Raw genomic sequence first — 15,262 nt, 5'->3', positions numbered from 1 at the left:
ATGTCACACGAAATTTACATATATTATCTTGAATGTTGAGAATATTTTTGTAAGTATCTTTATATTCATTATAAAAAAAGATATACCATAATATTGTAAGAGATAAATTATACCTAAAAACTATATCTACACAAAAATAATATATATTTTTATTTATATAAAAAATTGAAAATAAATATAATAAATTGATAATTCTCTTACAAAAGCTTTAATGAACTGATTGAACTCTGTATTTGTTACTCTCTATGGAAAACTAAAAAAAAAATTCATTTATAAATTTCTATCTTATTTTCCTTCCCAATATAGGTAGGTATACATAAGAGATCTCTCTTGTAAATAAGTGCTATGATAAATCCTATACATATATAGTAACCATTATAAAGTATAAACTCCATTCCGAGAAATTGAGACACGTGAAGAAGATAAGTGCCGCAAATTTTATTGCCGACCAAACAAAGCCCCATGAATTTCGACACATTTCCAAATTCCAATTATTCAGTCGCTTTCAGTTATTTATACAAGTATAATCCAATGCAACAAACAAGGCTGAATTTTAGACATTTTAATTTACGAGACTATTATATATCGGAAATTATTTCTAAAAAAATGCATGGATGTGTGTAATGCAAGATCATGATAGATTGATAGTAGAGTCATGAATTGTACAATTATCGGCCCATAGAAATCAGTGGCTGCTATTTCTTTTCATAGAAGTTGGTGGGTTCGATTTTGTTTAGAAAGGCTAGAATATTATTAAAATTTATTATTTTCAGTTATTATTTAATTATTAATATTAAAAAAGATAATTAAAATATATTATTAAATTATTAAATTAAAAAAATAAAATTAAAACATTTAATTAATAATTAAATAATAATAAATTTTAATAATTTTTTAATATTTTTCTTTTTTTAGATACTGGCGTATGTATAGTGATGTGCACAAATTTTTTCGCACAAATTTTATCCACAAATTAAAAAAAAAAGAAATAGAATCTTTTGATTTTCGTTTATTGAAAATTAAAATATTTTTAAATATTTTTAAATTAAAATCAAAGTCTTTAGTTTCTATTTTCAAAAATTAAAAAAATTTAAAATTAAAATTAGATCCTCCAATTTTATTTCTTTCCCTACCAGTTCCTATATTTTGTAAAAAAATAAAAAAGACAATATACTTAAAACATCATATTTTAACCTGACTCATATTAAAACATTTTAGCCATTTTTCATTTTTAGTATATATAATGGATAAAAAATGAACAAAAATAAACAAGACACATTATGGCCTCGTGTCATGACCCTCCAAAGTGCATGACACTATTGATATCCCATCTCTCCGAATTTGCACGTTTTTGTAAAATTTTTCTTCTTAATGTTGATTGAAATTTGAAAAACCAGTACACAAGTCACAATATAAAAAGCTCATTAATGATTATCCTTTTCTTTTTCTTTCCTTATTCTTATTATTGCTGGTTTGGTAATTGGTCTTTATATACATAAAACCCTCCCACACATGACACAACACCCAATAGTACTCAACACTCAAAACTATTACATATTCATGTAGGTAAAAACAAGACAAACCCCCACCACACAGACAGTAGTCAACACTATACATAATTGTTCAATTCGCTCTTTATTTATATACACCATGACACCTCAAAAAGATAGGCACAAAAGGAGGGAAAAAACTCAAATAATTATTAACAATTTTCTTATCCAACGTATTAGTTTTAAATAAAAATATTGATAAATTAATTTATGATGCTTTATAATATTAAGAAAAGTTAGTTTCTAACAAAATAAATAAATAAATCTGTCTCTTATTAATTTTTTAAATTTTAATTAATTTAATCCTGCAACTAATTTATATTAGAAACTATAATATTTTCTAAATTTAGAAACTAATTTATATTATCATTTTTAAGAAATATTAGAGGATAATTTGTTTAATATTGTCAAGAATCAAGTTGTTATTCTTTTATTAGAGATTAATTTATCTTATACAAAAGTTATTAAGATCAGAATTAATCTTGAATATTCCTTAGAAAAAGAATAAAAAAACGCTATAGTTTGGAAAGTTGAAGTGCTCATGTCTTGTTCATGAGTATTGATGCTCTAATGGAATCGTTTACCGAATTAATGTTGAGGACTGGAGATTTATTATAAGAGTTTTTGGAATAAATGGATAAGGACAAGCCATTAACAGGGCGTTCATAGATCATATACGTAGATTTGAGTATTTGTGTTTATATATATTATTTGATCTATAAAATGAGTAGATCAATCTACACTCTAATCAGATCGGATCTCAGATATCATATCTATAGCCATAATTTTGATCTACATACCTATCGATCCTTACAAATAATAAATAATATATGTTGTATTTATGTTTAATTTCGATTAATATTTATTATTTATATATATTGTATTATTTTATTTTTGTTATTTAAAAAATTGGTTTAATAATATTTTAAGAATAAATATGTAAAAAAAAAGTAAAAAAAGGGCCTAGGGTGAAAATGGGATTTTATTTCATTTTTTATAGAAATAAGCTTTTTAATATATTTTTTATTTTGCGAATATATCCAATATCAAATTCGATCTAATCCACGTATGTGCGGATCGAAATATCGAATCGAATCCAAACATAAAAAATTGCAGATATTAGATCCAATGAGTTTAATGCGGATCGGATCGAGATTTTGCTCATCCACAAAAATCCCAAACCATTACTGTGCTTGTCTCTTATGAGTTATGACGCATCTTTCGTACCAAGAACCAACAACAAAAACTATGGTGATCTCCATTATTTAAGAGGAGTTATTTAAGTTAGTTAAGCACATCATCATAGAGGTAGGTTAGTTTTTTATTAGTTCTGTTAGAAGTTGCACTCTCTGACATGTGAAGTTAGTTAGAGATTATCTCAACTTGTAACTTCGAATATTACTCTTGTTTTTTTAGGTATTTAGTTCTTATGAAGTACTACAATCTTATTTAATTTAGGAAACACTAGAAGACCAACATTTTTAGTATTAAAAAGTAGAGAATTGACAAGTATTAGTTCGAATGTAAAACAAAAATAAGACAAAAAGTATTAATCTCTATCATTTTTCTTTTTTTAACCATGCCGGATCTTACTCTTGCCAAGACACTATATGTCGCAAATATATTCCAAGGGTAACAACCCCATGAAAAGTAGCAGCGTTACTACAGATTTGGGGACATAACTTCTCTATAACCAATAAATATTTGGTGAAATTTTAAAAATGTTGAAACATAGGAGTTAGGTAACAATTGTTTTCCATCGTATAACTTATAAAGACACAAAAACTTACTCATGAACCTTATAAAATACACCGGGACTAAACTCGAAACTCTAACCCAAGTTAGCATAACAACACAAAGGGCCAGAAAAAAAAAAAAAAGAAAAAGAAACAAAGACCACCCATAATTAAAGAAGGATAAGACAAAGTTTACTAATCCTATTGTACAATCTGTGTTGATGCCTGTGCTGCAATATGCAGGCAAATCAAAGAGAAAAGTATATTTTTTTGGTTCTATCATCTTTGCCCATTGTATGGGTATAGACTACAAAGCTTATTTATTTATTATGCTGATTCTCCACGATTATCCAGCATACATCTGCAATATGCAAAAATTGTTAAAACGAAGAAACTGATTACGAATTTAGGATATCAAACAATACAATCAAAACTAATGCTATAGATTTCAAGGCACTAGTTTTACTTATAAATTAAGCATCATCATTTGAATCCATTTATACGAAGATTCTATCATTATATTCATGCCAAATCATGCAGCAGGTTAAAAAAAAATTTAAAAGTCTATATTAACATTCAGAGCTAATTGAGAAGAATCTCAGTTGGTTTATACTTCATATCATTCATGTTGAGATGAACATGGATCATACAAAAATTTCTGTTTAGATGCTTACCATCTTGATCTAATCCCAATTTTCCTTATGTCGCGCAATTGAATAGCTAAATCTTGAATAAATTGCTTCCCGTCATCTCCGCTTCGAAGAGAATTAAATATATGCTCAAGAAGATTATGATTAAATTCGATTGCTTCCAACCTTTCACTAAGGTCTGATATTTCATTTTCCAGAGCATCCAATTCGACTTCTTTCCTGGAATGATTGTTCCCATTACTATGAGAACAATCATCACTATCTAAAGAAGCTGAGCCATCCTTATCGGTATGATTTCCATTAGACATATTATTAACATTTTTCTGCATGGATGAATCAATTTCTTCTTCACCATTAGAAGATCCTTGTTGATCCAGTTTTTTTCCTTCAATCTTTTCAGAGGAAACCTCATTACCATAAAGTTCTTTAAGCCTATTTTGCAAGCTTTTCAAGCGATTCAAAATGCATTGCTTTTCCTCTTCAAAGTCTAAAGGTGAGGAGGTTGCACCAACGGGATCTTCATCACGGATTTTGGATACCTTGGTCAGCTTTGAACCGGAAATGGTTACAGCATTTGTGATATCTGTGGCAGTTTTTTGTTCTGCAACATTTTCTACCTTCAAATTAGAAATTTGGACCATAGGCTCCTCTGGCCAGTTCTCCCTATAAAATTCCAGCTCTGCTTCTAAATCTTGTAGCTCTTTTTCCTTTTCCGTCAGTAGATCGTTAACTTTGTCCAATTCATCTCTATCATATTCTGCTTGCTCTTCCATCATTCTTAGATATTGCAGAGCTTCCATTTGCAGTGCTGCCTTCTCCTCCTGCAACCTGGTAATCATATTCATTGTTTGATTTGTGGCAATGGCAGAAGCATTTCTTTCTTCCTCCAGTTCCTTTTGCAAGGCCTCCAAGCATTTTTTGTCATACTCAATTTGTCGCTTCAATTGATCAATAATAGACTCCCCTTCAATTTCATTAACTTTGCTTCCATCCAGATATTCAAAATCAGATCCTACCGAGGATGAACTTGAAGGTGGCTTAACTTCATTTGAATCCGAGGCCTCAACGTGTCTCTCGGTGGACTGGACATGGTTCGCTAAAACCTCTGAGTTATCAGACCCACTAGCTGTGACGTTTTCTTTGGTGGAGACAGGAGACTGACTCATGTTGTTTGAGTTCTCTTGAGTATGGCTTAAAGGAGAAGAATCACTTACCACTTTATCAGTTTCCCCAGATGCTTTTTGTCTTGTATCAATCTTCTTTGTGTCTTTCCTATCCTCTTCGGTTGCAAGCTCCACACCACTTGATTTTGTAACATCTTCAGCTGGCAACATTTAAGAAATCAAATGTTAGATTAAATTTTCAATTGAAAAAACAGACACACAAGGAGAAAAGTTTACATTTATTTAGTGATGCTGCAATGCCATCCAAAGTCATAAGCTCGGATATGGAAGTGGGAAGAGAATTCTGAGAAGGAGAAGTTGTTTTCACACCATCAGATTCTCTACGAGGAATTTTCTCTGCGTTAGGTGATGACGGAACATCATCTAGTGAGATGAGCTCAGGCAGCTCGGAACTAGATTGATTTTCTGGCTTCAAATTAATTTCTTCCGGGACATCATGGTGCTTGCTAATCTTAGGTTCCTCAGATGAATCCGGACATGACGGCATGGCTTTGGGGGAACTAATATTGGGATTTGGAAGATTCAAACCTCTTAGAACATGTCTTGGGGGAACTACTGGTTTAAATCGAGATGTATGGCCAGGTAATACACTAGCTACATCATCATCAGAAAAAGGAAAATCAGACTCAGAATCAGAATAAATTTTCGGCTCATTGTACACCACACGAGATGGTTGACGATGAGAACGCTTATCTTCTGATCCTGAAGATTGGCCCTTTGTTTTCTTCAAATTATCCCGGTGATTTGAACGGCTTTGCCTTGGCACTTGTGGCAAAGGAATGTATGGTGGCTTAATAAAAGTTCTCTTAGGTGATTTCAGTTGGATAGATCTCAGGGCATTTTGCTCTGACTTGCAAAGCTTGTCGCAGCCAGTGCACGTACTCGGCCCCTTAGCGCCATTTAGCGAGTCTTTGGATAGAGACGGGCTTTGGGAACTAGAACCACCATTAACCATTCCCAATTTACCAACCAACAACTTGTGAGATTTCATGTTCGGTTTAGTGCTGGTAGTGCATGACAGAAGACAATCATCACACATTCTTTTTCCATCTGCAATCTTCCCATGAGCATGATATGAAGCCAGAGATGCTAGTTCGGATCTGTGGTCGGTGCAAAACAGGTTCTGATAGAACTCCTGCTTATCTTTACCAAAGAAACGATCCAGCCTAGTGCATAGCAAACAAGGGAATTGCAAATGGCAATACCTTGCAAACCTTGCAAGGAAATATGATAGCGCGGATTCGAAAAACAGCAGAAAGATCAAGAACCACTCACAAACTGCAGATGTAAGAAGGGTTGCTCCATGCACCCCCATTGTTCTGCCGAATGAAGTTCTGCTTCCACTAACTGCTGCCAACTCCGCCGCACGAATTTCTCTACAAATCCAACAGATTCATAGAGAAGATATGCGTTCCTCAGATACAGCCACCCAACTCAACCCAAAATTTATGAATCTATGTTATCATAAATCTCAAGGAGCTAGGGCTAGAAGGCTACATATAAACAAAGAAGCAAAAAATGGCCATCATGAGAAGTTAATCAAATTAAGATAAATGCATTAAATTGACACAAACATTTAACAATTAACAAGTTTTTCAGACATGATCATAATCACAGACAGCACAATCACAACAACAAATCAACAATAACAATAACATTAATTAAATTGAGCAACAACCAAAATCCCCAAAACTCCTCAGATAATGACACCAACAATCAAAACAAACAAATAAATAGGAACAAAAATGCAGGTTGAATTAAAAGAAATTAAATGATGAAAATGAAATGCACTCTTCCTCTTCCAACTGATTAATCATTACCTATTTAATAATTGGGGAATAGCCACAAACACAAACCGTTGAACGAATTCAAACCAAACCCAACCATCACACATTATATCAACTAGCAACCGAAAATTAAATTATCATCATAAATATATAAAATAATTGTGGAACACAACAAGCAAAATAAATTCAAGAGGCACGAATTTCAAGAGGGAAATTCTGCACCGAAAATTATGATTGCTATGCAAAATAATTACAAAAATTAACAGGATGAAATAAAAAATCATATACAGAATTGAAAACGGAGAAAAGTGTTTTACCTGTTTCTGCAACTTCAGGAGAAGGAGGGAGATGAGGAATAGAGGCAATTTCTGATCATATATGGAAAAGAATATGTATATCTTTTTTCGTTTGGGAAAAAATAGAATAAAATAAATAAATAATTAACAAAAAATAGAAAATACGGGGATGAAGAATAAGGCGCGGAGTGACATGCATGTCCCGCGCCGGTGGATCGAGTAACCGTTGAAACCAACGGCATTTGATTTGTTTGTTAGCAAATGAAAGAAAAAGAGAGAAATAAATAAATTGTATTATGAAATATTAAATCAATAATTTATTTGGCTAATCAAAATAAAGTTTGAAGATACAATGAGAAATTTAATTGTTTGCCAAGTTTCTATGTGGAGAATTTTTGTTAAAAATACGGATTAAAAATATTGAATTATTAGACTAAAAAAATTAGACTAATGACAAAAAATATTAGTAAAAAATAATAAATTTTGTTAGTTTTTGAATCAAGAATTTAATTTTAATACATTGATAGTGTAAAATATTTTATACAGTTGTGCAATCATATTTATTTATTTGGATGATCATATACGGAGTTAACAAAAATAATAGTATTTTTGATGATGTAACATGACATGATTCGATGTACGTGTAAATCTGTTTTGTATTAACGGTGCATTAAAATTAAATTTTTTAATCAAGCCACGAGTAAATAGTCATTTCTAACCATACAAAATTTGACCATTCACAAAATTAATCACATAAAATTTAAATTAATGTTGTACTCGTAAAGGAGGATTTTTTTATTTAAATAAATTAAATAATTATTTTATTTACTTAAATAAACAATTTTAAAAATTATTACGAAAATAGGTGGGATTACTTATCTCGTTTATGTTAAGTAAGTGCGTGTGACATATGTATATTTCGTTTACACTGTAAACGAGATACATTAAGACAAATTTTCAACTGCTATAAAAGGATGTGAAACCCTTGGCATTCTCCACATATATTTCATATCTTTTTCTCCGTTTTTCTACAAAAAAATAGGCAAAAATGTCCAGTAGTAGCGGATATGTGGTTGTCTGTGTGTATCTCAATTGTCGTATGAGAAACAGTGACAATGTGATGATATTTGAGTGTGAGAATCCATTACTGTTGCGCACTCAGCGCGTAAGTTCGTTGTCCGAGTTGAAGAGTATGATATTGAGCAACTTTGGTGGTAGAGGGAGTAAAGAGATCGGAAGAGTGGAGTATAGGTTGCTAGCACCGTTCGGTAGTGGAGTTTTTCAGTTTTGCTTATTTCGGCTCTAGGGCAATGAACATGTGAGATTCATGTTTGAGATCCGTTGAGTTTAGAAAATTAACCCAAGTGATGAACAAAGATTATTATGTAATTTTCAATTGTTTATTTAATGTATTTGATCTAGTGTGCATGAAAATAATATTATTAGCCCCATAAATGAAAGTCACCAAGCCCACAATCGTTAGTCCATCGGAACCAAGCCAAGCCCAATCACAAACCAAATACGAGGAAACAAGAAAATGAGCCTAAAAGACCACAAGTCTCGTACGGCTACCTACTTCCACTCTTGGTTAATTGACCTCCAAATTCATTTTAATTAATTTCATTGAAACTTCCATTGAAAGCCAAAAGTCCTCTCTTCTCTCTCCTCTCTCTTCACTTCGATCACGTCACTCACTCAGCAAGAAAGAAAGAAAGAAAAAGAAAGTGCATAGGCTTTGGAGCATTGAAGGACAAAAAGCTTGTTGCCAAAACGAAGCAAGAAGAAAGGGCTACAATCGAGCATTGAGTTGCATTCGGTCAGAGCTTTTCAAAAAGCATCTTCCCTCATTTGTGCTACACCAAGAAATCAAGAAGAAAACAACAAAGTCTCAAGCACAAATCGAGCAACCATGGAGAAATCAAAGTCAAAACTGGGAAACAGAAGATCAACACTCAAAAATAAAACTTGGAGCCAAAGCAAGGCTCTACGTTCAAGATTGAAGAAGTTTGAAGAAAAAAGATAAGAGAGAATGGGTGAGTTGCATGCAATAGATTCAATTGTCTCTCTCTTCTCTGATGAAGTCGCTGCAAAACTCTGATGATGGAGAAGAAAACAGTGTTAGGGTTGAACTTGATTCAACCTTGGAAGCTTCACTCTTCTATAATAAGGGTGAACGGCCAAGGATTGAAGGTAAGGAGAGTAAGTAAAAAGCACTGAGTTCAATTCTCATAGCTACCTAAACTGATTGAGTTCTTCTCCTTCATGTTGTTCATTTAGTATTTTCTTTTTCTCAGTTTAGTCTGTCTGAGTCTCATTTAAAAAGACAAACATGGTGAGGTTTGTAAGAAAAAGACAATGAGAGATAAAACGCAGTGAGTTAAACAGTGATAAAAAGTCATAAAATGTCTCAGAGATTCTTTGTACATCTTTCTATTTTGTTTCACCCTTGCAAGTTGGGTTAGCACTTGGCAGTTGAAAGCTAGGTTGAGTCCTAGTCAAATTCAGATTAGGTTAGAATCTGGATTTGTCCCAGATAGGATTGGGTAGATCCTAGGGAAGCATGGGTGTTTGTAATCTTGAGAAAGAGATAGTAAAATTCCATCATGATTGTGATGGAGACTGGATGTAGGCTACATTGCACTAGGTAGTTGAAGTAGGATACATCTGTGTGTTACTTCTTCCTCTCTACTTCGATTTTGGCTCTATTACTCAAGAGACAAAAATAAGTGTCTCTCAACTCATTACAAGACTAAAGCAAAAATATCTCTTAAGATTCTTTGAAAAAGCAAAAAGTATTTCTGAAAGAAAAGAAGCTAAGATTCAACCCCCTTTTCTTAGCCACTAATAACCATCAAGACCCATGGGAGAATCATGGCGGAACAAGTGATGGAGCTTTCTATCGAGGTTGGTGATGTTGGTGGTAGTGGTTCTGTCCACTTCACCTTTGTACAGGATGACCTACCTCTCGCACCACCACCAATTCATGTTGCCAGTCCAATGGAAAATATAGAGATGGATGATGAAAACTCCGATGAAGAGTACGTTGCGGATAGCAACGATAGTGATTCCTCTGAAAATGATGAGGGGGAAGAGTTTGTACCGGAGACGCTGGCCGAGATAGCGGTGTGTTATGTTTTGCCTCCCCCACCCGATTCCGGCGCTATCAGATATACCAAGTCACTATCATACTATGGATTTGGATGTCATGCATGAGAAATTTTCATTTTCCAACACTGGGAAAGAGGATTACAACCTAGACAGTGGGGTAGAATTTCGAGTCGACCACACATTCAAATGCAGAGATGCAGTAATATAGGATGTGAAGAACTACAGCTTCACAGAAGTGCTGAGTACCGAGTGGTCGAATCGGAATGATTGTGTGCATTGCAGTCAAGCTGTAATTGGATGTCCGGAATCTCCATGTTGCCCTCCGACAGAACCTCAGATACTGGTGAGTTTAAGTTTAATTGTGGTGTATTTACTCATTTATGATTGCTATATCTTATGTAGTTCCTGACCAAGAATGTTTTATTTCGTTAGGGAGATTCGGAGGGTTGGTGAAGCGTATAATTGTTTAGCACCCACCATATCCCAAAACCATCGACAGTTGGACAGCAGCCTCATCTGCAAGGTCATCCTACCGTTGATACAGTCCAACTCATCTATCAGCATCCCTGTTAGGGGTGTGCATGGGTCGGTGAAATCGGGTTTGATGTGACTCAGACCCGGCCCGAAATATGCACCGGGTCCATTTATGAGATCCGAATCCGACCCTAGACCCGATGAAACCTATACCCTTTCGGGCCACAACTATATCGGGTGAAAATCGGGTAAAAATCGGGCCGTAAACATTATATTACTTTGATACTTTCTTATAAATTAGCATGTAAAAATATCCAAATTTCTAAGACTCCAACCATTATTTGACATGGTAAAATTCACTTAGAAAAATATAACAAGAACCAATTCTTCTCTAAAATTAAAGCATAACCATAATCAATACTAATATTGCCTAATAATACCTAATATTTAAATCAATACAAATAACACAATATTATGCATTAGTCTAAAGTTTTATGCATTTTAAATATAAAACATTAACTTATAGTCTTATATATAATGACTAATAACACAAAATATTAAGGTTTACAATACTTAAATTTCACATAATAATAGCCATCATCCATCACTAATAATACAAAATATTTATTGTGTATGGTGACCGGGCCACTGGGCCGATTTCGGGTGACCCGAACTATGGTCCGGACTCGACCCGAAATAATGATCGGGTCTATTTTTGAGATCCTTACACAGTCCTAGACCCGATGAAATCATACCAAATTAGCCCCTAAAGTATTCGGGACCGGGCCGGGTCTTCGGGTCAGGCCGGGCCATGCACACCCCTAATCCCTGTGTTGCAAGGTGCAGTTCGGCAAAGCTATCACTTCAAACCCTCCTATAGAAAGGTTTGGATGGCGAAGCAAAAGGCAATTGCGCAAATATACGGGGACAAGGAGGAGTCATACAACAAGGTGTCGAAGCTTCTACAGGCACTACAGAGTTGTTATCTTGGAACGATATGTGAGCTCAGGGACGTACTTTACTATGACGGGCACCTTATGGTCCACGATTATATTATGTTGGACAAAGTCTTTTGGGCATTTCCATCTTGTGTTGAGGCTTTCAAACATTACGAGCCGTTTGTTTCTATCGATGGCACGCATTTGTATGGCAGATACGGTGGTGTGAAATAAATAAATATTTGATATCTCAATATGTAATTATTGGTTTGTTATAAATATTTAATTAAAAAGTACATGAATCAATATATATAAATAAAAGTCAACATCTAATGTCCATGTACTCAAAAAGTTAATAATTTTTAAAATTATTTATTTTAGTAAATTAAACATTTATTTAGTTCGTTTAAATAACAAATCCTATCTAAAGGACTAAATTCTGTAATTAGATTTTAATGCATTTACTATGTATAACTACCCTGCTTAGCTATATGCGATTCCAAATCGAAGAATAACTGGAAGCAAATGGAATTACCAGGAAAATCATAGGGCTAACCTCTTTCATCAGTAACTAATCTATTGACAGACGCCATCGGAGGATCCTCTACTTGTGCTGGTCCCTACTCTGCTGCATCAACACTATTAACCTGTCACCAGTTACAAGAATAACACGAGTTCAATTTACGGAATGTGATAACGAGTTACAAATTCAAAACACAAGCAAGACATAAACAATTGTTACCTCGCAGCCATGGGATACATGAAAACCTATCGGTCAGGTGGACACCATTGGAAAAATCTCGGGTATATCCAGGACATCAACAGCGGAGTGCAGCCGGTGATGTCTGTCGTGCCTCGGTATACTGTAGAGCACAGCGAATGGTATGTCCATACAAGCACCGCCGAGCCCTAAGACAACCCACGGCACCTCTCAAAGTCCTGAAGCAGTGGAAGCCACCGGAGATGGACCAGGTTGTTCGACTTGTCCATCATCAGGTACCCCTTGATTAGTAACAAGATGTAACACTTTATATACTGTTAGAGAGTCTCCGGATCATCCATATGTGACATATGGCGAACACGGTCCCGCAACCAAGTAAGTTTCAGTAAGAACGACTCATTCCTCTGCGTCCCCTGCTGTGGAACCATCGGAGGCCTGACACTGAGCATTCGCTCTACCAGCTCCCATGTCTCTATGTCGTACCACATGTAGAAATCACAGAAGCACCCCCACTGGCTCCCGTGCACGCGTAGCCCAAGGTGGTACGCCACGTTCTACAGATTGATAGTGGCCTCACCCTAGGGCAGGTGGAATGTGTGGGTCTCCAGACACCATCGCTCCACGAATACCGTGATCAGGGAGTTGTCGAAGACGAAGTCTCTGAGAGGCACCGTGTCGCCGAATCCAGCCTCCCTCAGATGCAGGACGATGGCATCGAGTGGTGGAAGCGTGTGACTCACTCTCCGGGACAGAAATAGGCGAGGCCTCTAACAAAAAAAATATTTCACAATTATTAAAAATTAAAAAATTTTATAGGTCCATCGACATATCAAATGACTTACTATTGTATGCATTTGTTTAACAAAATTTTACACATATATACTAACTGAATTTATGTCTACACGACTTTTTCTGTTAATATGTACTTACTTGACTAATAAACATTTCTTCAATACTTTACGTGAAATAAAAACATTCAGTAAAATAATTAATAACCTAATTATCAAACTTTAACTTAATAATCTAATTATCAAACTTGGATAGTTAATAACTAAACTAATAAATTAAGAAACGTGTGACCAATAAACTAACTGTAACGATTGGAAAACATCTACTCCAGTATTTAACCTCTAAATTAATAATTATGTAGTTAACAACTTAAATACAGAAAAATGATAACCACATTCCTAGAATTATTAAATACTATCAGTGACCTGTTCCTAACGATACAAATTGTATTCTAGTTTTTGGCAAGTATCCTAACCATGGCTATACATATACAGGATAACATAAACGTCAAGATAATAAAACTAACCACAAAATTGGTTGTCCTGATGTAGTGCCATGTTACGTTCAGCCTGTTGATGTTTGGATCACATGCATCTGCACGCGCCATATGTGTCTTACTCAATAATATGGTCAAAAAGGGATAGAAGAGAGGAGAAAGTGGAGGAAAAGTTTGAAATGGGGCCCAGATCCAGGCTGTAAACGACATCTATATATAGGCGTCACCTAGTCTTATCTCATTTACAGTGTAAACGAAATGGGTTTGCACGTATCTCATTTACACTGTAAATGAGATATACACGTGTCATACGCACTTACTTATTTTGTTTACAGTGTAAACGAGATACATGCAAACTTATCTCATTTACACTGTAAACGAGATAAACAATCCCACCCATTTTTGTATAATTTTTAAAATTATTTATTTCAGTAAATAAAATATTTATTTAAATTATTTAAATAAAAAATCCCATAAAAGATGAGTTACTTTTAATAAAAGAAGTGTTCTAAAAATCAAACCAGACCTGTTGGTTCGACTGGGTTAATCGAGAATCGTCTTCTAGTTAGTTTGGTTGATGTATAGAATTATTCTGCAAAAAATCTGTTAAAAAATCGGACGAACCTGTGATTAATTGGTAGAACTGGCCCGGTTTTTATACACCCTGGATTGCTTCTCTATCCATCAAACGACGCCGTTTGATTCTTTAAAAAAAAAAAAAACAAACACAGCACAATACACTCTCCCCCTTCTTTCTCCAAAAATGGACCAAATCCAACCCTAAAAAGTAAAAACCCTATCAGAGCAGAGTAGCAGCTAGCCATCCTCACCACTATCTAGGGATGGCAACATCACCCGAACCCGTGGGTACCCACCCCTCCCCTACCTGTTCGGGGCGGAGTTTTAGTGGGGTGGGTTCTTGGGTTTAGGTACTACCCGCCCCGATATATGTATAATATATAATTTTAATATGTAATATATATAATATATATAAAATAATTAGTAAAATGATTGATAATATTGTATCATATTTAAAATTTTACTTTAATTTATGTTATGTATGTGATGATGGTTATTTAAATTTTGAAATTTAATTTTATTTATTAGATTTTAATAATTATAGGAGCGGGTAGAGGCGGATTAGGGTTCAACATTTTACTACCCGCGGACAGTGGCGGATCTAGAAATTTTATAAGAGGGGGCCAAAATAAAAAATCAACAAAATATAATTTATAGTATATAGGTCAAAATTAATAATTATATTATATAGAAATTAACATTCAACTACATACTTTAGGATTTTGGTATTTTTAAATTTATTCTGTGATATTTCTTATAACTAAAATATCAATTTATCATCTGAAATAAATTTTGGAGTATTCTCTTTTTCAACATATACAATCATATAATCTGCTAATAAAAATTTATCTTTTATCTTATTCTAAAGTCTTATTTTAATATTTTTTATTGTGTAAAAAATCTATTTAATTATTAATATTGTCATAGAAAGAGTCAAAATAAGAAATTTTTTAT

The 15,262-nt window shown here is 34.0% G+C and overlaps 1 protein-coding gene across 1 annotated transcript; it reads right to left on the bottom strand.

The window, feature by feature from the left end:
- Positions 1 to 3,219: 3,219 nt before the first annotated feature.
- On the bottom strand, positions 3,220 to 7,459 carry LOC112737856 (probable myosin-binding protein 4). The gene is made up of 4 exons (XM_025787992.3): positions 7,225 to 7,459; positions 5,337 to 6,613; positions 3,961 to 5,260; positions 3,220 to 3,647 (listed from the first exon to the last, which is right to left on the bottom strand). Coding segments are annotated over exons 2-4 (2,400 nt in total). The 5' UTR covers positions 6,436 to 6,613; positions 7,225 to 7,459; the 3' UTR covers positions 3,220 to 3,646.
- Between the last annotated feature and the right edge of the window lie 7,803 nt (positions 7,460 to 15,262).

Source organism: Arachis hypogaea, chromosome 2, assembly GCF_003086295.3.
Source record: "Arachis hypogaea cultivar Tifrunner chromosome 2, arahy.Tifrunner.gnm2.J5K5, whole genome shotgun sequence".
NCBI lineage: Eukaryota > Viridiplantae > Streptophyta > Magnoliopsida > Fabales > Fabaceae > Arachis > Arachis hypogaea.
The sequence above is the reverse complement of the archived record's forward strand: the minus strand, read 5'-3'. Positions and strand labels throughout refer to the sequence as shown.

Excerpts from the sequence above, each read along its gene's own strand:
- LOC112737856 (XM_025787992.3), bottom strand. The coding sequence starts at position 6,435 with ATGGGGGTGCATGGAGCAACCCTTCTTACATCTGCAGTTTGTGAGTGG. Across the intron at positions 5,261-5,336 it reads TGCAGCATCACTAAATAAAT|CTGAAGATGTTACAAAATCA; the intron begins GTAAACTTTTCT and ends AAATGTTGCCAG.